Raw genomic sequence first — 21,428 nt, forward strand, 5'->3', positions numbered from 1 at the left:
TACTTCCTCTTGCTTCCAGCTGGAGCAAATGTCCACAGCACACAACTGCTATTCCACACTTCCTAGCCTGCTCCAAGCTGCAACCTCTGTCAACTGAACTATCAGGCCTTGCTGATGTCACACAGACCATTGGCCTTCTGTTCCCCAAAAGTGTGAGACTACCCTGACAAAGTTCTTACGGTAGTTGGGGTGGGACAGGTAGAGCTGTCTTCCAAAGGCCTTTTCTTGGGTACATTCAGAAGGAGACGAGAGATGTAGGTGATGAGAGGGAACATCCTGTTGGGACTTGGATCAGAATTGGGACAGCCTTGCAAATGCAGGTCACCTAGGTCTTTCTCTGCGTCCTTGCTCTGCTCAGATTCGCTGGCTCCTGGATGATGAGATTGTGTCTGCGCTGCGCCACTCGCAGGTCATCAGCACCTCCATCCTGCACCGAGTGGCCACCCACATCTATAACTCCAAGGGACGGCCCAGCTGCCACAGCGAGGTGGTGCTACTCCAGTTTGTCTTTGGACCTGAGCACTCTCTGGAGAAGTTCAAGGAGGTAAAGAGAAAGCCCTGAGGCAGCATCAATACACTTAGCTAGCAGGATGCTTATTCTTCCCTGTATTGCAGGAGTTCAGAAGAATGGCTCTGCCAGGCTACATGCTTAATGCAGAAGGCAGTGACTACCACTACATCTCCATCAGCCGCCTGCACTCCAGGCGGGCAGCTCCAAACCTTTCGGGGACACCCTGCTTGCAGCAGCCATCTGGAGGGGGTACCAGGACAGCCCTGGGCCAGGCAGGCCAGGAGGGGAGCAGTGAAGCAGAGGCAGAGGGCTCTGAGCTACACCATGCAAGCTGTGTCCTCCCAGAAGAAGCCCGGGGTCTCTGGGGGTGGCCAGAGAGTGAGACACGCATTGTGCCAGACACAGGAGACCCCGTAGGTGGGGGCAGCCAAACCCAGGATGAGGTGAGAGACACTGAGGTGGTCTGTTGGTGGGAAGGTGCGGGACACTCCAGTAACAGAAGGTAGAAGGATGCAGGAGGATGATGGGACTTTTTTCGGTGCCTGTTTTTCTGGTCATTTTTGCAACCTTGGCTTGTGTGCAGGTCCCAGGAGAAGCGCTGAGCCTTGACCAGAGCAGAGCACCTGGCCATGACTCCCTGGAGGAGGCAGCTCCAGAGACAACCATACAGTCACTGCCATCCTCATCCTCCGAAAAGGGCAACAGTGAGAAATCACCATTGGTGACACCATCTGCAGCAAGCCTGTCTGACTCCGTAACACAGGGCAGGGAAGGTAGGAGCTGCAAATGTGAGCAGGGTGTACCTCAGCCTCGGGAACTTTCAAGGGAGGAGCCCAGTTCTGGATGTGGCATACAAAATATGACTGCTACTCCTGTTCCAGTCCCTAAACACCAGAATTGGTACCCAGGACTGTTGGTCTCTTCCTTGCTAGGGTGCTGGCAATTCACTGCTTGACAGTACCCAGGGTACTAGGCTATGCTGCTGCACTGATATCCCTAATGACATGAAGTTCCTGTGACTCCAGTAATGGCTGCGAGAGCCCCATTCCCCAGCCCTGCCTTGTTGCCCTGTGGTGTAATGTTTCTTCAGCACATGGGACGTGTGAAGGGGCCTAGCAAGTGCTTTCATGATCAAACCCCTCTTCTCTTTGCAGGCTCGAGCAAGCAGCGTCCCAGCCGTGTGCAAAGCCTCGTGTCAAGCCAGGGCAGCATGGACTCCGACCACCTGGGTGAGTCGTCTGGGGCAGGAGTGACCGACAGTGTGCAGACACTGGCAGTGACATAGTAGTGCAGGGGTGTGGGGGGGACTGTGTGACTGGGTTGGGGTGACCCCTGAGCCCTGAGGACAGGGTTTGTCAGTGGCTCTGATCTCTCAGAGCCTGCCGTGCCTGGGGAGGAGGCTGGCTTGCCAGGCGTGGGACTGAAGTGAGGATACATTGCAGGTTACGATGGGGGAAGCAGTGACTCGGAGTATGAGGAGGCACTAATGAGTGACCAGGAACCCAGGTGTCCCCTCATGCCAGATTTCTGGCTCATCATAAAAATCCAGCAGGACCGAGTGGAGGTCTATTACCACACACGGTAAGGAGGGTCCCCTGTCTGTCCGCTGCTTCTCTGTGCCAGGACCTTATTGCCACTCACCCATCTCTGGACAGGATCTCCTTCCTGCCCAGTGTGGGTGGAGAGCTGCAGGACTAGACTGGTGCTCCATGAGGGGAAATCTGCCATCCTTCCCCACTGTGTTCGTGCTCCCAGCACAGAGGGACAGGTACTGTCCAGGTGCCCTGCTGACCCCTGTCTCCCCTTCCCTGTAAAGCAGCCTGAGTGTGGAGAAGGCAGCATCAGCAGAGACAGAAGAGGAGCAGCCAGGGGAGTGCCAGAGTCTCAACCAGGTGGTGGTGAAGAAGATCAGTGAAATCTGCAGAGTTGTCAATCAGGTAACAAGTCTGCAGAGGGCAGGGACAGAGCTGCCAGTCATGAGATGGCTTAGATAAGAAGGGACCTCTGGAGGTTATCTGGTCTGGGCCCAGCTCAGAGGAGGGTCAGGGGAGCCAGTTCAGCTGGTGGAGTCACAGCTTGGGGGTCAAAGGAAAAGGGACTCAGTCTGGCCCTAAGCCCTTCTTGCTGTCTTCTGTTGGCTGTGAAAGCAACAGAACCAATCTTTTCTCATCCTTCACAGCGCTTGCTGCTGCAGGACCTGCATGACAGCCACATATGCAACTCATTACTGGTGGCAGAAAGTGAGGAGGACATCTGGAAGAGCGAAACACCCTATACTTCATACAGGCAGCGCGTCATGCCCACAGACGGTATGAATACTCCTTTGGCCATTCCTCAGCAGCAGTGCTACTGCCTGCCCATGAGTGACTAAAAAGATGGTGACTTCCATGCTAAGGCCCCAGCTATGTCCTGTGCTCTTTGTAGATTACTCTGTAGAGGAGAGCTACCAGCCCCGGGACTACCTGGCTGCCACCATGCAGTTCATGCCAGGGCACTTTGCTTGTGATGTTGTGTGGAGCACACTCATCCATGTGCATTCACGCCTCAAGATGGGCCCCAACATGGGGGTCTCACGAGGTGCGTACAGCCCAGGTTCCCCCTCATTTTGCGTGTCCAGAGTCTGGCTTCTGGCTGGATTGGCACACCAGAGAAGGGTATGTGGGATAGCTAACATCCCACATTGCCCACAGCTATCCAGGCGCTTCGCTCGGTGCTCAACGCCTTCTCTGTGGTGAACAGGAAGAATATGTTTGTCTACCAGGAACGTGCCACTAAATCTGTTTTCTACCTCCGGTAAGAAGCCAGCATGACTTGTTGGCCTGACCCTGCCCTGCTATGTGCATTACACCAGACTGAGAGTTCCTTGGGGCAGAAAGTGTCTGCCCAGCCTCAGGGACCCTGCTGTGACCCAAGCAGCAAATATCTCAGTTCTCATAAGTCAGAGTCACATCAAGTCAGGCACCTCCTGCTCTCCTTGCACTAAGCCTTCACATGGGAGGGAAAAGGATGATTTTTTTTTTTGAGGGAGCCAGAGAGCTATTTTTCCACAAGCACCATATCGTAAGGACTAATCCCCAGAAAGTGCACAGGGGAGAGCAAGAAAGATGTGGATCTTCTGTGGAGGTATGATGCTGTCAGAGGCTGACATGTCTATCTCCTCTAATCAGATTGACTGAAACCACCTACAGTGGGAAGGTGTGGGAAGCAGAGAGCATCCTTAGTCCAGCATCTCGCTCGCTGGCACTGACACGCAGCCAGGAGCCCATTTACACTGAGGATCTAATGGTGAGTCTGCTGTTCTCTGGGAGTGGATATGGATGCTCTTGGTCACAGGAGTGAGGGAACTCAGTAGTTCCAGCAACTTGGATTTTGTGTAGGATAAAACTTATATTGTAGATGTATGGAGTGGGACAGCAGTGGGTGGGTTCTGCCTGACCTTGCTGACAGCCCAGGACAATGATGGATTTAGAATTCACATTGAAACTTCTTCTGTGTGGCTGTCTTTGCTTCTCCAGGGTTCTCGTTCCTCTCTGGACACAGCCTCATGCCGTAGTGTGGACTCTGCCCGCCCTGTGGGACAGGTAGACAGGCACATCCAGCTGATGGTCCATGGTGTTGCCCCAGCAGGTAAGTGTTACAGCATCTAGCAGCAGATGGACTGTGCTGATGCAAAGCAGAGGAATGGAGCTCTGCTCCCTGCCCTCTTTGCTTGAAGAGCAGAGAAGGTATCTCCTTCCTCAGCAAGCTGCTCTTCCTGAGCCCAGAGCTGCTCACTGTTCTGTCTCGATGGGAATGTGAGGAAAGGATCCATGGCCCACAGTGAAACCTCCTGCAGACCGGGTGGCTTGTGCCAACTTTCCTTATGCAGGAGTGCATTTGTCTTTGCCTGCTGTACCAGCAGTCTTTTGTGATCATGAATGGGTAGAAAAAGATGCCTGAAGAAATTGATGGTGGGGAAAGACATGTTCCCTTTGGGAAGTGAGTGTGAGGCTGGTACATCCTGAACAGGCAGGGAGGGGTGACTGTTGTCATTCTTACTGGATGGGGTGAAAAAGCTGCTTGTACCTCTGCTTACTTGTCAGGGCCTGAGATCACAGATGAGCTGGTGAAAGTGCTGCGCAGACGCCTGGATGAGGCCACCCTGGATATCATCACTGTGATGCTGGTGCGGAACTGCAAGCTGACCCCAGCAGATGTGGAGGTACCTGACTGGCTATCTGCTCTGCTCATCCCAGAGCCCATAACACTTTCCTACTTTTTGACCTGTCTCAGCCCCTCCTGCCCCAGGGCAGGGAAGGCCAGGGTAGTTTGCTGCATCCTGTTCCCTGCTCCAGTGCTTGCTCAGGCTGGCATTCACCACAGTATACTGTGTGGGTGCCAGGGTAGGTGCTGGGGTTTGCAGCACGGCAGGGCCTCCCTGTGAATACCCCTGGAATATCTGCCCAGATCTGTCTCAGGGTGCTGCCTATGGGCCTGGATTCTGCCCACCATACTCTCCCTTCATATAGCCAGCTGGCGTAATTTGGATCAGTATCAGAGCCCCAGGGCATCCTGCTAGTCTCAGCTGAGTTTTAAAGCCGCCTCTCTGCAGTTTATCCAGCCCCCTGGAACGCCACCCACAGAGGTCCTGCAGTTCGCACTGCCACCCTCCGCCCTGCCTTGGCTGCATGCGGTGGCCTACTATCTGCGCCAGAACCTGCTCATCTTCCTGCACACCCCGAAGTACACGGACAGCAATGTGGAGCACCACTTCAAGGTGAGGAGGGCTGTGAGCTGGGACAGCAGTCTGCCCAGCTTCTACCTGCTGCTGGGGACATTTCTTGGGGCAGCTCAATCACCATGTTCCCCGCTCTGCCATGTAGTGTTAGGGAGGAACTGACGCTAAATGCTGAAGCCTGGAGGAGTTTCGCAGGACTGTGAGCAGTTCCTGTTTGGCCTGGACAGGCCTTGCTTTCGCACAATCAGTCACTTGCTGTGCAAAAAGCAGCAATCGCAAAGCTCATGCCCACAATCATCTCCCAGGAGCATGGGAGAAGACCCCCTTGCAAAGCTGAACTTGGGTCCTTGCATAGCTCCTTCAGATCTAAGGACTGAAACATCAGAATTAATAAAAGTTTGGGAGCAGCTACCCACCCGCTCAGCATGGCCATAGCAAGGATAAAGGGTGAGGCCAGATGTGTAGTGCCATATAACTGCATAGACCTGTAGGGAGTTCCTTCAGCCCAACAGTGGTGAAAGCTGGCAAGTGTTTTAAGTAGGTCTGGATTGTTTGCTACAGGTCTGGGGATGAGCTCTGCACGCACATGGGCCTCTGCTTCCAGTTAAGGCAAGTTCTCTAATCTCTGTCACTATTCTTCCTTCCTCTCCTTAGCACTACTTCAACCACAGTGGGAGCATCCCTGACCAGGATCTCTATCTGTACAACAAGCCGGGTGGCCAAGGCACTGGTGGAAAAGGTATCATGCTCAACTCTCACCTGAAACCAGGGCATGGGGCTGTGTCTTGGGAAGCTGCTTCCCATGTTGGAGAGCTCTGAGTGACTGAGGAGGCCCAGTGCTGGGGTAGTGTGTTTCTCCAGTGGCTGGGAGGTGGGCAGGGTGTGTGCTTGTGGGACTGCACACCCTTGCACGTGTGGTGGAGCAAGCTAAGGCCTCTCGCAGAGCAGCTTGCTAAGCTTGGCCTGTTGCTGTAGGAAGCAGCTCTAGGTCACAATAGCTGTGGGGAAAGACACAGTGAGACTTCAGTAAGTGTGGGGCACAGAGGCTCAGTGGGGCTGGAGGTGGGAGCAGGGACAGTTGTTGCAGGAGCCTTGCTTCAAAGGGGTAGCTGGATGCTGCAAGTAACTGAGCACAGGCTGTGGGGACAATGTCCTTGCGCTTTTCTCTGGACTGTTGGAGGAGGGATTGCATAGGGCCCATCCTCCAGCAGGCTGTCATGTCATGTTTTGTCCAGGCCATGTGGTCTATCACCTGGCCATCGTGTGTCTTGTGCCCCTTGTGCACCGTCTGAATGTTCTTCTGTTATGTAGGTACCATGTCGGACCTTGTGCAGCACCTCTTTCCACTCTCCCACTTCCAAGGTAGCTCCTGTGGCTCCGAGTATTCCTCCGGTTCCCCTTCCTGTGCAGCTCCCTGGCCCCTCTGGTCCCTGCTGTTCTTGTTTTCCTTGTGTCGTGGCTTCAGCTCTGACTCCTCTGTGTGTTTGTCTGTGTGTGTCCATTTAGCTGAGCCTCCTCCTTCTTGCTGGCTGGATAAATGAGCAAACAGAACCTGCTGCTCTGAGATGGCAGCTCTGCAGTCCCCAGCTGCTGAGGGTCCATGTGCTGCCCTCTTAGCTTGTAAGCAGTGAACTCCAAAATCCTGCACCCTTTTTTCCCACAGGTCCAAACAGGCATCTCCTCCCTGAGGAAGACAGGAGTCATGATGTTTCAGCTGTGGTTTCACACTCCAGGGTGTAGCATCATCACTCTCCCAGTGGCTGTGTCTTGGGGTGGGGGATTCCCTTGCATACCAAGGGGGTAGAGTGGCTGGCCACCACTAGATGTGTACTTTGTATTTCAGGGAGCCTGGGTCAGAGGGAGCTCAGAGTCCCTCACAGATGGGAGGTAAAAGCTCCCTAGCACCCCACCTTTCCACAGAGTGCGATGGATGACTGTGTAGCCAAACTCCATTGCACGGGGCAGTAAGGTACTTGACAGCTCTGCTAACTTACTTCTTCCTATAGCCCCAGAGCTCAGGTCTTGAGTTTCTTACCTGTGATTTAGTGGTTGCGTTTCAGCTTCCCTGTGCTCCTGTAACAAGATTGGGAGCCTTGTTCCCTGCAGCAAGGAGGCAAGCCTTTCTGCTGGTGGAGCAGGGGCAGCCATCATCTCTGCCCCAAGAGACTGAGCTGGCTGCAGGAGCAGGGGCAGCCATCATCTCTGCCCCAAGAGACTGAGCTGGCTGCAGGGTGCCGAGTGCTTGGCACTTGCTTGGCAAACCAGCTCTGTCTTGGGGAGCACCTGCAAACGAGGAGTCTGCTCCTGCAGCTGCTGACCTGGCCTGCTTGAGACCACTGCCATGGGTGCTCCCTTTCTGGAGCATGTGTCCCAGCACGAGGAGAATGTGGGACATCGTGCTTGGTTGTTCTCATGTCCTCACCTCAGATAGACTGAAGTAGACCAGAGGTACAGGAATGGACGTGATAGGGAAACATGCCAGAGAGGAGGAGGCTGAAGGCACTCAGTGTGGTAATTTATCCAGGAGGAGAAGAAAGGAGTGACTACATCTTGGTCTACAATTACCACATGAGCATCCCCTGTCATTTTGGTGGGCATGGGGCTGACTGTCAAGCCAGACAGATGTGGAGTTTGTGCCCTTTACTTGTTTAAAGAAAGAAAGTCTGCTTGGTAGAGCTCATATTCACTGTCACATGGGGCAGATTTGCTGCTCCTGACACCTCTGTATTGACACCCACATCCCAGAGAGCTGCTGGGCTGCAGTGAGAGGCTGTCTGAGGTGGGAGAGCCCCTGTGTGAGGCTCACTGCCCTGCTCTGAAGGGGGATGAGGCTGGGTAAAGTCCTGGTCCCCTCTACCTTTGATATTTCGGAAATTATGAGCTTCCCCATTGTTTGCTGTGTAAAGGGTTGTTCCTGTGCCTGTCTCAGGGGGAGATGTTGGAGGCTGTTGCAGAGCACCTCTGAGACAAGGCTGTTCCTGTACTTTTCTTCAAGTGGAGGGGTGCTCATAGATGTAGAGTTTTCTTTCCTCAGTGTGAGTGCAAGTGAGCTGCCCTCTGACTTAAATGCCTACCTCTCTCCTTTGGAAGCAGCTCTTTCCATCCCAGTGCCCTCTCCCTTGCATCTGGGGTGTCTTGGAGGAAAGGTTGCTGCAGAGCTTACGCTTCATTAGGAACGATGAAGACTGGGTGGTTGTGCTGCTGATTAGCCCTGGGCACAGTCTGCTGAGACCGGATTTGTCTCAGCACAGGGAGGGCACCCATCTTCCACACAGTGCTGTGGATGCAGTTGGGTGCAGTTTGGTTGCTTTGTGACAGTGGAGTCTGGTGTCACTCCCACCCTTGCTGAGATGGAGAGGAACTGAGTATGGGCTCAGAAATGCTGTGGGGCTGAGGTTGTTTGCATCTGGACACATCACCCTTTGGCAGTGTTGGGGCAGCTTTGCCATCCAGTCATCTGAGTGCTGGGTTAGTTGGTCAAGCGGCTTTGAAAGGGAGTGGGATCTAGGGTTACAGTGTGGGGTTTGGACCTCACAGGTGCATCTGTGCTGCTGCTTCCCTGGTGTCCTGGCTATCGAGCTGGACTGTGGGGATTGAGCTCCTGTTTCTGGTCTGGTTCGTAGCAGGGCTTCTCCTTCCGTGTGGCCCAGGGCATGCAGCATGTGGGCTCTGAAGCAAGCACCATGCTACTACTCTGCATCTCTGAACTGTCCCGTTATGTGTGTGTAGGGCTCAGTGTAGAGAGGCTACAGGCAGGGCCTGAATTTTACTCTGCATCAAATCCAGGCTAATACTAGGTGTCAACCTGCTTTGTTCCCAGTCCTGCTTGTTGGAGTGCATGGGGAAGGTACCTGATGTTGTATGGGCATACAGTGAGGAGGGAGCTGTGAGTGTAATCTGCAACAGGGTGTCACGTATACAGTCTTCCTCTGGAGGGACTTGAGGTCCTTTAATAGCCTGGAGAGGGCTGCTGGAGAGTATCTGGGCTCTGTATTCTGTCCCTTAAGAGGATAGGGATGGTGAGCCCCATCCTGGATATCTCTGCATAAAGGCCCTCCTGGGGCAAATGGAGATACTTTCCCCTTGCACATGGGGGTGGACAACCCCGGAAGCTGCTGCAGGGCAAGGCAAAAGCTGCTGCGGCACTGCAAGAGAGAGACTCTCGGGGTGATGGGGACACCCTGTGCCAAACACCGTGCTTCTTACCCTGGCTCCCCACAGGCACAGCTAGCCTCTGCTCCCCTGGCTGCATGCCCTCCTGTGGGCCCTGCCTGCCACGTGGCACTGTGCAACCCAAGTGGTGACATGACGGTCCCAGGTGCGGGGTGGCAGGCTGTAGGCAGGGCTTGTAGAGGTACAGGGGCTGACAGAGGCTGTCTCGGGCTCTCCCCGGCAGGAATCGCGTGCATCGCACTGACGTTCGTGGATGAGCATGGCAGCCCCACCTCACTGCCCCATGGGGAGAGGCCTGATCCTCTGAAGCCGCCTTCCTCCTCACCCATCGTGGGCCTGCTGCAGGATGCCGACTTTGAAAGCCTCACCGCAGTCAGCAGGCACCAGCCAGAGACCAGCACCCTGCATTCAGGTAGAGTGAAACAAGCCACAAGTTACCAATTCCTTGCTGTCTCCACATCCCCTGGGGCACCTCGGAGGGGGGGCTGGCAAAGGTGGGTGTGCAGATCCATGCAGGACTGCCCTTTCCCTGCAGAGCCCCGCATGCTGGTGCGCCTGGATATCTGGGAGAAGGGCAACATCAGCCTGCTGCAGCTGTCGGAGAAGCTGCGTGGGGCCCTGCGCCATGCTCTTTGCGACGCCGTCATGGAGTTTCTTGTGCTGCCGGCCCCACTCTGTGTGGAGGCCACCAGCCCCCTGGGTGCTGCAGACCTGGAGGAGCTGAGCTCTGCAGGTGAGAGCCTGACCAGGACGGCCATTCCAAGCCCCCAGCCAGCCTTGCTCCTCCCGCTTGGCCTGTGGGAGCTTGGCTCTGCGGGGGGGACTGGGGCTGAGGGGGCTGGGAGGAAGTCACTCTCCCTTCTGCAAGCTGTGCTCTGTGATGTCTCAGGGAAGAATCATTATAGAAATGGGGGCTGGAAGAGGTATGTAAAGGTCTATCTGCTCCCAAAGACTGAATTTACTTTGCTGGGTGTTGCTGAGGGCTCTCTCCCTTCTCTCCAGCTTGGCTCTGGCCAGCCACAGTGGGGTACAGGGGGACACCAGCAGTGTTGCAGTGGGAAGCTCTGGAGAGTCTGATTCACTCTGTCTCCACAGGAGGCCTAAGGAGGACCATGTCAGAGACCAAGGGCCTGGCCCTGGCCACTGGTGGGGCTGGCAGGAGCTGTCCTCCACCCTTGCACTTCACCTCTGCCCCTTCGTCCAGCTCTGGGGAGCCAGTGACACCCACAAGCAAGCTGGGACGCCGCAGCTTCTGGGACATGCTGGTAATGTTGCTGAGGGACCAGTGGGGAGCGGGGCCTGTAAGTCCTGATGGTGTGTCAGGCCGGGAGGAATTAAGAGGAGGCATCTGGCTGGGGTTGGGAGGCCAGGCTGGTAGTGGGGACTTTGAGATCAGGGTGCTAGCTGGGCTGTGCATGTGCACAGCATTAACTTACCCCCTTCTCCCTAGAGCAAGGCAGAGTCTTCGGAGCTGGGCAGCCCCAAGACTACTGATGACATTGTGCTGGAGAGGCCAGAAGAGGCTCGCACGAGGCGGCGGCACAAGACTGAGAGTGTCAAGCAGCATCTGAGCCAGGATCGGGCCACAGCCACAGCTGAACTGGAACAGGCACAGAGGCAAGCACAGCCTGCAGGCCGGGCAGCCAGGGTGTTGTTCCCCTCTGTCTGCTGCACAGTGCTCCACAGCCTGACATCCTGCTGGCTCTGTCTGCACCTTAACCCTCGACCACATCGCCTTTCCTGGCAGTTTCTTCCTTACACAGCCAGTTAGGGGAGCTGCCTTCCACACAAAACCCCTCAATCCTTATTGCTGCAGTGCTGCTGAAAGCACTGCTAGATATCCCTCCCCTGCATTGTGGGGCCCTGCACAACACCTGACGCCCCTATGGCTACTGACCCAGAGGGACCAAGCTCAAGGGCTGTAACAACCCAAAAAGGGGGCTTGCCGGGCTCTGCTCTGAAGCTGGGTGGGGAGAGACCATTGCGGACTTGTGCCTTCGTTGCTGTTGACTTTGATCTGGTACAACTGCTTCCCTTTCCTCTTCCCAGGCGCCGAGCCTGCCAGTTGGAAGAAGGCGATGTAGGTAGCATGCACCCACTCTTCAATCAAACTTGCCAGCAGTGGATGGCATTCATGAACCACCTGGGTATGTGTTTCAGGCCCCAGCTCCTCCCTGGAGCTGCAAGGACAAGTCCTCGTATGACACCAAGCCATCTGCCTTCATCCCTTGCTGATCTCTAGCTAGTTATGCACTCTGCCCCCAAACCTCATCAGAGTCCCCTCAGTCTTAAGGGCCAGCATCAGCATTGCAAAGCTGTGGCAGGAGTCCCAGCGTGTGTCTGTGTGCATCTGAACAAACCTGCTAAGGCCTGTGGTTGTATCTGCCATGCTGCAAGTCTAGGGCTTGCTGGACTTGGCTGCAACTGCATTGGAAAGACTGAACTCCAAGGGCAGCTACAGTAATGATAAGGCTCCCAGATGTAGCAGGGAGAATCTGAGCCTCTGTGACACACTCTGGAGCAGTGAAGTTGCGTGGGAGACCCTCAGTCTTGGAGGGAGCAAGAGGAGGAGGGAGGCAGCAAGGAGGGATGCCCTTCACATGGTGGGATTTGGGGCTGGGCGGTTGCCCTGTTGCTGCTTTCTGGATACCTCTCAGTTCAGTGTTTCTTCATCCTCTTGCACCTCCTGCTGGCCAGGTAGAGTTGTCCTTTGGTAAGGAGTAGGCCAGGGAGCAAGGAATAGGCGGGGGAATAAAGTGCTGTGCTCAGGGCATGGATGGAGTTTGGTCCAGGCCCTGTTTCTGGCCAGAGCCTGAAACCAGTTTTTTGTTCAGCCTTTGTCTTCTCCTCCTCCATATAAAGTCCTTGTTCTCCAGCTCTGCCTAACTCTGTCCCTGGCAAGGCAGGAACTTGGCCTGCTCTGGGCAGCAGGCCTGCAATGGGGCTCCCTTAGCCCTCCCCACTGCCCAGGTAGACAGGGCTTGGCACTGGGGCAGCTTGGCACCTTTTCCTACAGTAGTACTTCTTCTGTGCAGGGTGCCCTTCGGTGCAGCAGTGCTCAGTGGAGATTGTGTCTCGTTTCCTCCTGTCCTCCATCCTGGTGGAAGTGGTGAGCCTGGTCACTGCCCTGGCGAGCGACACCACTGTCAAGGTGTTTGAGCAGATCTGGTGAGTTACACTGTTCACAGGGGGCTGTTTGGCACCAGCAAATGCCAATCAGCTGTGCCAGCCTCTACTTCCATGGCTCTACTTGTCAGCCACCTTTGGTGCTCTTCTTTGCAGCTGCCATCAGGGCACTGCCTTCCTGCCCTATAAGCCTGGCCAGAGTGCCAGCCCTCGCCCTGCAGCCGTCAGACACTTCATCTTGCTGGGACGCAACTTCCAGCAGTGGCGTTGCAGCACAGAACAGGGTGAGTGCCTGGCCAGGGTCCATGGGACTGTGTGCTGGGGGCTCTTGGGGTGGGAGATGTATGAGCAGGGTTCCCCTCTTTGCTGGGACAGACTGCTTGTTCCCAGAGGTGGGCAGTGGGTTTTCTCTTCTCGGCTCCTGAGACCTTGTTCTCAAATCTGCTTATAACTGCTTATTTCAAGACAAGCTGAGCAAGTACTGTGGCAAAACATCCTGTCATGCAGCTTTAACGGCACATGGGATGTAAGAGCGGGATGAACTGGCACTGAGTGTCATAACTCTGGCTTCTTCCAGCTCACAAAGGGCTCCAACGCTTTGAGGCCATGGAATTCAGCTCAGCAGAGAGAGGCTCTGATCCTAGCCTTGCTGGACGAGACCTGGCACCTCGGCAAAGGTTCCTCTTCATGGAGATCATCGACAAAAAGGTAGCAACGATGTCTGTGTGATGTTGTCTCCCACAAGCCAGGCTGTTCCCAACTGGCCCAGGGCTGGAAAGAGGAGAAGAGTGCATCTGCAGGCAACCAGCCTTCCCTAGGCAGGAGCCTTCCAAAGCAGCTGTGCAGGATGTCTCTGCTTGTGCCACAAGCAGAGCTGGGGGTTCCCTGCAGTGCTCTGGGGAGTGCTGGGGGGCAAGAACCCTTGCTGTCTCTGACTCCAGCTGCCCCACCGTGGACTATAATTGCCCTTTCCCTACCCACAGCACGGTCCACATCAGGCTGGGCACTTGTGCTGTCAGTGCAAGTACCACCACCACTGCTGTGGCTGTTAACAGGGGGGCTGTGAATGAGCTGTTGCCACTCTCCCTGTCCCAGCCTTGTCATCTGAAAGTGGCTGCAGCTGTAGCAAGTACCACCCAGAGCACCTGGGGCCGCCTATGTCACCATGCAGGCCCTCTCTGAGCAGGTCCTTCAGCCTTTCTCCCCCTCCTCTCTCTCCAGCTGACGCTCTACACTTATAACTGGTCCCCAGACCTGGGCGCCAACCTGAACTGCTCCCTTACTCGCCTGCTGCAGTGGCAGAATGCTCGGTCCCACATTGTGCACTGCCTGCTCAGCCAGAAGCTGGGACTCTTCCACCACCACTGCTTCATGGACACACCATGGCATGAGGACAGCAAGCAGGTAGGGCACCCTGCCAGGCAGGGCAGTCCTTTCCCCTTCAGGAAGGGCCTTTAGCAGTTTGGGGGTCTGAGTAAGGTTGCAGTGTGTGCGCTTCTGTGCTTTTGTATGCCAGCTGGCAAGGTATCCCCAGGTGCTCATGTGTCCGACTGTGGCTGTGTCCAGCTAGGCTGGTGCTGTCTGCTCTTGGAGACAGCCAGAGGTGGAAAAGGAAGCCAGGTCCTGCTGCTGGCAGCACTTATTTGTGACTGGATTATTTAGGGTGGAGGAGGCTGGGGAATGGGCTTCCCACGGCACATTAGGGCCATGCTAGGCCAAGGCCTGCTGTCTTTGGGACTGGTGATGGAGAAGGCTGACAGAGATGTCTGCAGATGGCCAAAACTGGGTTTTCTCTGTTCTTGTGGGTCCTTGCTCCAAGGCTGGCAGTAAGGAGGCTTTCATGGCTGTGTCTGCTTGCTTAGGAGCCAAATCCTTTCCTGAACTCCACTTTGGAGGTGGATGCGCTGATCCGGAGCTCCAGTCCCCCACCTAGCAAGGAACAAGGCCGGCTGAGCAGCTCTGCCCGCAGCCTGCCATCTCTGCACTTCCATCCTGATGTGGTGCCCTTTGATGAAGCTCTGCGGGATGTTACCACTGTCAAGCGCATACCCCATGGGCCTGACTTGGGACCTTTTGACCCTGTGTCTTGGCATGGGGCTCAGTTCCTGGAAATCAAGAGCATGGAGAGGAAAGGTAAAGCAAGGGGCCCGATGTCACAGAAGCCTGTCTAATCATCTCACTCCTGGAAAAGGAGCTCAGAAAGAGCAGAACAAGAGTTCTGGCAGAGGGGACGGTTCTCGGCTCCTCCTGTCAGGGTGCTGTGAGGGAATGGTTTATGGCCTGTGTAGGGTGGGAGTGAAGGGGAGTGGCAGTACTTGGGGCTGTGGCTTGATACTCTTGTGGCTGCTTTCTTTCCCCCAGAACTGGAGAAGCAGATGAAGATTGAAAATCTCTTTGTTACCTGGCAGCAGAGATCGGCGCAGTCCAACATGCCTATCAGTGTGAGCACAACCCGAGTGGGTGGGTGGCAGGCTGGGCCTTCTTACAGTGCACTGGTAGCACCAGCTTCTCTATGGCAAAGGGGAGCACTGGAGCTCACAGCAGGGTGTATGTCGGGGATGCTGTTTGGCAGTGGAGCAGTGCACTCTGCTTGAATTTCTGGAGTTACTGGGCTCTAGCAACACACTTAGGCATGGGGCCTTGCTGCCCAGCACTGGAAAGGCTGTAAAGCAGGGGGTTCCCTCGAGAGTTTGATCTCCATTTGAGCAGCCGTGCAGCGCTGTGGACAGCCTGTTCCCAGGCTTGATGAGGGTTGTGTGCTGTAACTGTGTTCCTCTTGTGCTGTGCAGCTGGCAGACCTGGAGACCCTGAAGCAGTCCTCACGCCTGGTTCACTACTGTGCTACTCCCTTGCTCTTTGACCCAGCCTTCCGGCAGCAGATCCAGACTGACCAGCAGGGCAAGGTAGAGGGGAAGGTGAGTGTCAGCAAGTGTCGGTGGGGTTGGGCTTTGTGCAGTGGGGCAAAGGATGGCTTTGCAATCTTTTCCCAAGACAGGGCTGCTCTGAGCTCACCCCTGCGTTACAGGATGAATTTGCACCCTGTGAGATGGAGACTGAGAAAATCCTTGGGTCCTTATAGCCTTTCTTCTGCAGCCGCACCATCCCTGGGGGAGACTGACTTCCGTTTTCTACTCAGGGAGTTCAGGGCTGAGTCTAGTGAAGCCATCAGAGAGCGCTGTCTGGTAGCGATCTGTTGGGGAAGCAAAGCTTCCCTTTATGCATTCAGCAGTCAGACCTGGTAAACCTTGCCTGGACCCAGCAAATAGCTGGAACAATTTAAAGCAAACCAGCTGAATCCTGAGCAGGTTGCAACCTGACAGACTAACCGGTGCAGATTCCATACTGGCTGTTCACAGTCTGTAAGCGTGTCAGAAGGGAAGGACAGGCTGTTGTAATTTATCTAAATGTCAAAAGGATTCTGACAGGGTCTTTAAGCAGAGGTTGCTACAGAAATTGAGCACTTGCAAGCAAAAGGAAAAGTATCGTCACAGAATGAAAACTTCACTTTGTTTTTGGAACAGAGCAAAATGAAAATTGGTTATTGAATTTGAAGAGCCTGGCAGCAGAGGTTTCAAGGTTGTGTATTGGGTTCTGTATCAGATCATTTTTTGCAGTACATACGAGATGGCAAGCTTTGCAATGCTCTATGGCTGTTCAGATTGGTCAGAACAGAAAAAGACTGCAAGGAGCTTGAGTAGCCTGTGAAATGAGAGGTATTGTGGGAGCTGGGACCTGGTTCCCAGTAAAACAGAGCACAATGTGGAGAGAAATTTGAACTTCTCCTGTATTGTACACTAACTGCAGAGCCTGTACAGACCAGACAGCTCAGTGGATTTCTTCAATTTGTGAACAGTTGGATACAAAAGGCAAACCATTTAGAGTACATCAGAAACAGGCGTTAGTATTATTGGTAATATTCCAATACGTTTCTAAAATACTAGAATGTTAATGTCTTCATCTGGACAGTAAGTGTGAGACCAAGCATCTTCTGACAAAGGCACTGAACTAGAGAGACTCAGAGAAGGTCAGAGAGTAGCAGGAGAGACCCCAGGTAAAGAGACTGCTCCTGGGTAGGTGAATGAAAGGTCAGATAGAAATCTGTAAAAGAGCCACTGGCTTGAGGTAGAGAGATCAAGAAAAGAAACCTCAGTCTCTCACAACACAAAGACAAGGAGTATTCAAGACATCAAAAGGAGAACTGGAAATAGTTAAAAGGAAACACTATTCCTATTCAGTGCTACTGAACTACTAGTAAATCCTGAGAATTCGGGAGGATTCATAAGGGGATTGGACTCTTACCATGGCAGTAGGAGCTGAAGCTCTGTTGAGCCTTGTGTGAACCAGTGGTAGAAGCCATTCTGTGGGGGTAGATGTGAATTTTCCCTTTCTGCCAGGGCACCTTTTCCTGCAGTCTGTTGCAGTCCTGTTAGGTCAGTCCATGGCTGGGTAAATCTTGGATCTCGTGTTTCCGCACATGCACTAGGACAGTGTTTGGGGAACTAGCTGTTAGTGCTCTCTGGTAGGAAGAGGTTTGCCCTCTGCTCAGCCAGGGCACCTGGTGGTGTCCCAGCAAGTGTCACCTGCTGGGGCCAGTCGCAGCAGGGCTCTGTAGGAAATTATTTTCTCTTCCAGAAGCGCCACCGCTCAAATGACTCTACAGCTTCAGGGAGAGACCGCAGCCACAGCTGTGACTCGGCAGAAGCGCTGCCCTGCAAGGTGAAGGAGGAACCCTGGCTGCAGGAGATGTGCAATGCCTTCTTGCAGCAATACATCCAGTACCTGCAGAGCATGGGCTTCATTCTGGTCCAGGTCCGGCCACCCTCACCCACCACTCGCAGGTCAGTGACGTTCTGGGAACCCTGGTGTTGGAGAACAGCCAACACACTGAGCTATGCCCTGGTTTAACACAACAGGAGATGTTGGCTCGCCTGCTCAAGGCTGTCTCTGCTGTCATTTCCAGTAGCACCAGCCGGATCCGAGCTCTGGCAGCAATGGGTGTGGAGGGGAGAGGGTCCTTTTCCTACACGAAGCCAAAAGCTGAAGGGAGTCCAAAGGTGAGTGCATGTCTCTTAGAGGGGTGGAACTGGGATAGAAGTCGGGCTGTGGAGTGGGGCAGTTCTCCTGGTTGGCTTTTGAATCAGTTTCAGGCAGAAAGGATGTGAGAGGGCAGAGAAAGCACTAAAGCCGGAAAAATGTCTGTCTAGATCAGCACCATCTTTGGGATCTTGGGTCAGATGAGACCTCCTTGCCCTCCTGCATGTCTTCCTGCAGCCGTTGGAGCCCCTTCCTGGAACTGGGTGGAGCCAGGGCAAATCTCAAAAGGATGGCAACAGCTTGGAGGGGTCTCAGAAGAGGAACAGGGTGACCTGGGGCCAGGACAGCTGCCTTTGGTTGTGATTCTGGAGGTTTACCAGTCAGAGAAGACTCAGCGTCTATGGTTAAGGGCAACTCTGGCACAGAAGGATCTTTAGTTAGAGTGAGATGAATGCTGAAGTTGAAGACATCAGAGAAGATAAACCTGGAATGGCTCTACTGTGAGAGCAGGCTGAGGTTCCTCGTTTCTAAAGAAGTGGCAACTAGGGAGGAACAGGACAGAGCTCTACCAAATCGCAGCTAACCTGGAAAAGGATTGACTCCTTGCTGTCTTATTTGATACAACATCTAGACACCATCAAATGAAAGCTCACATCATCAGCTCAGTGTCCTCAAACTCTAGAGACACCCTGTCCTGAGTAAGCGGGAGGCAAAGGGAGCAGGGTGCCTGGTGTGCTCTCTCAAAGGCTGTTTTTTAGGTTAGAATTCTTTTCACAGTCAGCTCTGGCATGTCTGTTCTCCTCTCTCCAGTGAGGGTGCTCAGTTGATGAGGCTCCTCTGTTTCCACCTCTGCCAAAGCCTTGTGGCAGCCTCGCACCCTGGTGTGCGGGCTGCTTTCCTATGCCAGAGAGCCTCTTGAGCTTTGTCCTTTTCTTCCCAGAGCACAAGCCCTGCTGTTGGCACCTATCATCTACAGAGAGCTCTTCCGGGTGGGATTGTACTGATGGAGTTGGCTTTCCAGGTAAGAAAGAACAATAAACAAAGTATGATCTCTGGGGGTTCAGGGACAGTCTTCAGAGGTGACAAAGTGAGTGACGAGGAGTGCAGCAGGGACCTGTGATTCTTCATTTCTTGTCCTGCCTCTCCCATGGTCCTGTAGCTGTGGATCAGCTAGGTATGGTTCTGCAGGGCTCAGAGCAGTAAGAGTTGCCTGGAGGGGGGCTAATAAAACATGCAAAGGCTCAATACCAGGTAGGGTGCTCTGTGCTCAACCACGTGTTGGCTGGGCTAGCTTGGTTCAGACAGGAGGGGAGACAAAACATGGAGCAAGAGTGTCTGGGACCCAGCCCAGAGGGTGAAGCATAGGGGCTGTTCTCCTTCCCCAGAGAGGCCCAAGGCCTGTGCTATGCTCATGTGCTCTCTCCTCCAGGGCTATTACTTCTGTGTGAAGCAGTACGCGCTGGAGTGCTCGCGGATCCCCATGGGCCAGTCTGTGAATTCCCAGGTAATGGCTTTGCAGGCACAGCTGGTGCACCTCAGGGTCAGGGAATGCTTTGGGGGAGGCAGCGATCTCTGGGACAGAGTGGGCATTTCAGGTGTAGCAAGTTCTGGAGAGCTCTGCTCCCTCCTCATGGAAAAGTAGAACTGCACAGAGCCTTCTGCAGCTACGTGCCCTCCATGGCATGTTGCTTGAGCAGATCTGGAGTACAGTGAAGGGAGGTAGGGTGTTTGGCAAGAGGATGACTTTTATCCTAGCTTGGGGAGCAAGACAGAGCAGACTGGGAAGGAATAGGAGCAATTCTGGCAAAGATGACTGCTCCAGGCAAAGTCAGTGCATGGAAAGCCAGAAGCTCTCTGCTTCCCTTGGAACAACAAGGAATGGGAACAGGGATCTGTGAACATGGTTAGCTACCCTTTGCCAGAGGAGATCACTTTCTGCACCATGAGCCCTGGTTCTTGATACCTCTGTGCCTTGCTCTACAACACCATGGGGTTGCCTGCTCCCTTCTCTTCTGGTGCATCAGGGTGTCTCCTGCCTGTCCCCAGGGCACTGGGTGGCTGCCTAGAGGCTGACTAGCCCCAGCCTGTCTGAGGCAGGAAGCATGCATGACCATACTGTCCTTTCCAAGGTGGCTGTGTAGCAAGGCTGCATCTTATATAGGCCAGGAGTGGTCTCCTAAGCTTAGAGCCTGCCAGAACCTCGCCTGAGGGTTTGCTGAGCCTTTCCTGGGAAGCCCACATATGCACAGGGCAGGGTTACCAGGCTGCAGCGGGCATTGCAGGGAACATTCAGACTCTCTCTGGCTGACTTGGGAAAAGACTTTGCCTGGTTTTGCAGTGGGAGGGGATGATCCTGGGAGCAGCAGGCAAGAGGTGTGGGGCTTGCTACAGGCACCTGGCCACCCTTCCCACATGTTGGGACTAGCCCAGAGTTCCCCCAGGCGGGGCAGCTGAGCTCCTCAGCCCCTTCTCTCACCTTGTCCAACACTGGGCCTGTGCAGGACAGGCTGGATGCAGGAACAAGGCTGGGCAGTGCCTTGTCCCTCTTCCCACTGGCTGTGCATCTCTCTCCATCAGGGCACTCTTACAGCCAGAGCTCGCAGCAAGAGCTGCATGGGACCCAGCTCCGTCTCTGAGTCTGCGGTATGTCCTCTCCTCCCAGTGCCATGCTGAGCACAGCAGGACCTGCCAGTGCAGGGCTGAACTTCCCACCGGCTGTGCTTCCACCCTTCCTGCCCCAGTGTTCAGCTTTGGGAGCTGCCTCTTGCCTCCTGTGCCAGTGCCTTCTGTAGCACTGGGCAGCACAGCTTGGGAGGAGGATGGGGTGGGCCCCAGGTGCTGGCATGGGGGCAGTGCCTTCTGTTTCTTGCTCTTCACCCTGCCTTTCCTGGGGCAGAGCTATAGGCTCCTCTCTGGGCTCATCCTGGCTGTGCGGGTTGCCATCTGGCTCATGGCAGCAGAAATGCAGGTGGCGCAGAGAGCAAGAGCAGCTTGTTCTGCCAATGCCTCCTGCCTGCTGGTTTTCCCTGCTTGCCTCCCTAAACCAAGGGATTATGATGTGGGTCAACTGCCCAAAGGTGTCAGAGAGCCAAAAGACGTTAAAACTGTGAGCTCCTGGCATAAGGGCAAGGCTGAGGCCTTCACCATCACTGTCCCCTGGCACAGTAGCTGCAGTTGTGCTGGGAGCATGGCTGGGGTGAGTGTGTGTATGCTGGTGCTGCCTCGGTGAAGAACCAGCATGCTGTGCAGAGGTGATGGCCGTGTGCTGGAGGGATCCTCTCCAGGCACAGCTGTGACACACCAGCCACCACCGGATCTGGCTTCTCAGCAGCCAGCCTGGGTTCCTGTTAGTTACTGAGCACAGGGCATTAGCAACTCTGCTGTTGCCCGTCTCTGGGTCCATCCAATCCTCACAGGCCCCTATGTTGCCTCCTGCTCTCAAGGGACATTCAGGGAGTCTCTCTTTGCCTGTAAATCCAGAACTTGCTGGGGCTCCAGCCCTGGTGTGTCCTGTACCCGCTCAGGGACTACGCAGTCAGAGCAGCACTCAGCTGAAAGGAGGCTGTATCCTCCTTCACAGCCATGTGGCTTTCAGCTCAAGGAGGGGGTAAACCTCATGCCAAAAGGGAGTCAGTGCCCATCAGTCTGTGCTGCTGGGGGAGATCAGGAGCGGGGTCAGTTGTGGAAGGAGCCACCAAGCTGGACCCCTTGGGGCCAGGCCTGCAGGTCTGCTATTTGCACTGGGCACACGGCTTCTTGGCTGCATCCTGCTCTGGTGTCGGGGCAGGGGTGGCTGCACTGGCTCTGCCATGTCTTGCTGTCAGCAGGGCTTTGCAGGAGGGTATGAGGTGCCTGGTAACATTCCTG

The 21,428-nt window shown here is 54.7% G+C and overlaps 1 protein-coding gene across 16 annotated transcripts in view; it reads left to right on the forward strand.

Moving 5' to 3' along the window:
* Positions 1-21,428, forward strand: part of SZT2 (SZT2 subunit of KICSTOR complex) — a 60,109-nt gene that overhangs the window by 32,443 nt on the left and 6,238 nt on the right. For 8 of the 16 annotated variants that reach the window (XM_075039236.1, XM_075039240.1, XM_075039238.1 and 5 more), the window contains 31 exons: positions 359-544; positions 616-954; positions 1,095-1,284; positions 1,666-1,740; positions 1,954-2,092; positions 2,328-2,448; positions 2,691-2,820; positions 2,936-3,088; positions 3,202-3,304; positions 3,679-3,796; positions 4,027-4,138; positions 4,594-4,712; positions 5,103-5,267; positions 5,883-5,967; positions 9,625-9,813; positions 9,937-10,134; positions 10,497-10,666; positions 10,852-11,018; positions 11,451-11,548; positions 12,437-12,569; positions 12,684-12,811; positions 13,105-13,235; positions 13,749-13,931; positions 14,390-14,660; positions 14,889-14,968; positions 15,317-15,442; positions 17,160-17,365; positions 17,488-17,581; positions 18,502-18,582; positions 18,991-19,065; positions 20,139-20,204. In XM_075039236.1, coding sequence (XP_074895337.1) covers positions 359-544; positions 616-954; positions 1,095-1,284; positions 1,666-1,740; positions 1,954-2,092; positions 2,328-2,448; positions 2,691-2,820; positions 2,936-3,088; positions 3,202-3,304; positions 3,679-3,796; positions 4,027-4,138; positions 4,594-4,712; positions 5,103-5,267; positions 5,883-5,967; positions 9,625-9,813; positions 9,937-10,134; positions 10,497-10,666; positions 10,852-11,018; positions 11,451-11,548; positions 12,437-12,569; positions 12,684-12,811; positions 13,105-13,235; positions 13,749-13,931; positions 14,390-14,660; positions 14,889-14,968; positions 15,317-15,442; positions 17,160-17,365; positions 17,488-17,581; positions 18,502-18,582; positions 18,991-19,065; positions 20,139-20,204 — 4,431 coding nt within the window. Of the gene's footprint in view, positions 1-358; positions 545-615; positions 955-1,094; positions 1,285-1,665; positions 1,741-1,953; positions 2,093-2,327; positions 2,449-2,690; positions 2,821-2,935; positions 3,089-3,201; positions 3,305-3,678; positions 3,797-4,026; positions 4,139-4,593; positions 4,713-5,102; positions 5,268-5,882; positions 5,968-9,624; positions 9,814-9,936; positions 10,135-10,496; positions 10,667-10,851; positions 11,019-11,450; positions 11,549-12,436; positions 12,570-12,683; positions 12,812-13,104; positions 13,236-13,748; positions 13,932-14,389; positions 14,661-14,888; positions 14,969-15,316; positions 15,443-17,159; positions 17,366-17,487; positions 17,582-18,501; positions 18,583-18,990; positions 19,066-20,138; positions 20,205-21,004; positions 21,239-21,428 lie in introns of those variants that run through there. The other 8 variants (XM_075039243.1, XM_075039244.1, XM_075039250.1 and 5 more) reach the window with 6 other exon arrangements.

Source organism: Buteo buteo, chromosome 10 (genome assembly GCF_964188355.1).
Source record: "Buteo buteo chromosome 10, bButBut1.hap1.1, whole genome shotgun sequence".
Taxonomy (NCBI): Eukaryota; Metazoa; Chordata; class Aves; order Accipitriformes; family Accipitridae; genus Buteo; species Buteo buteo.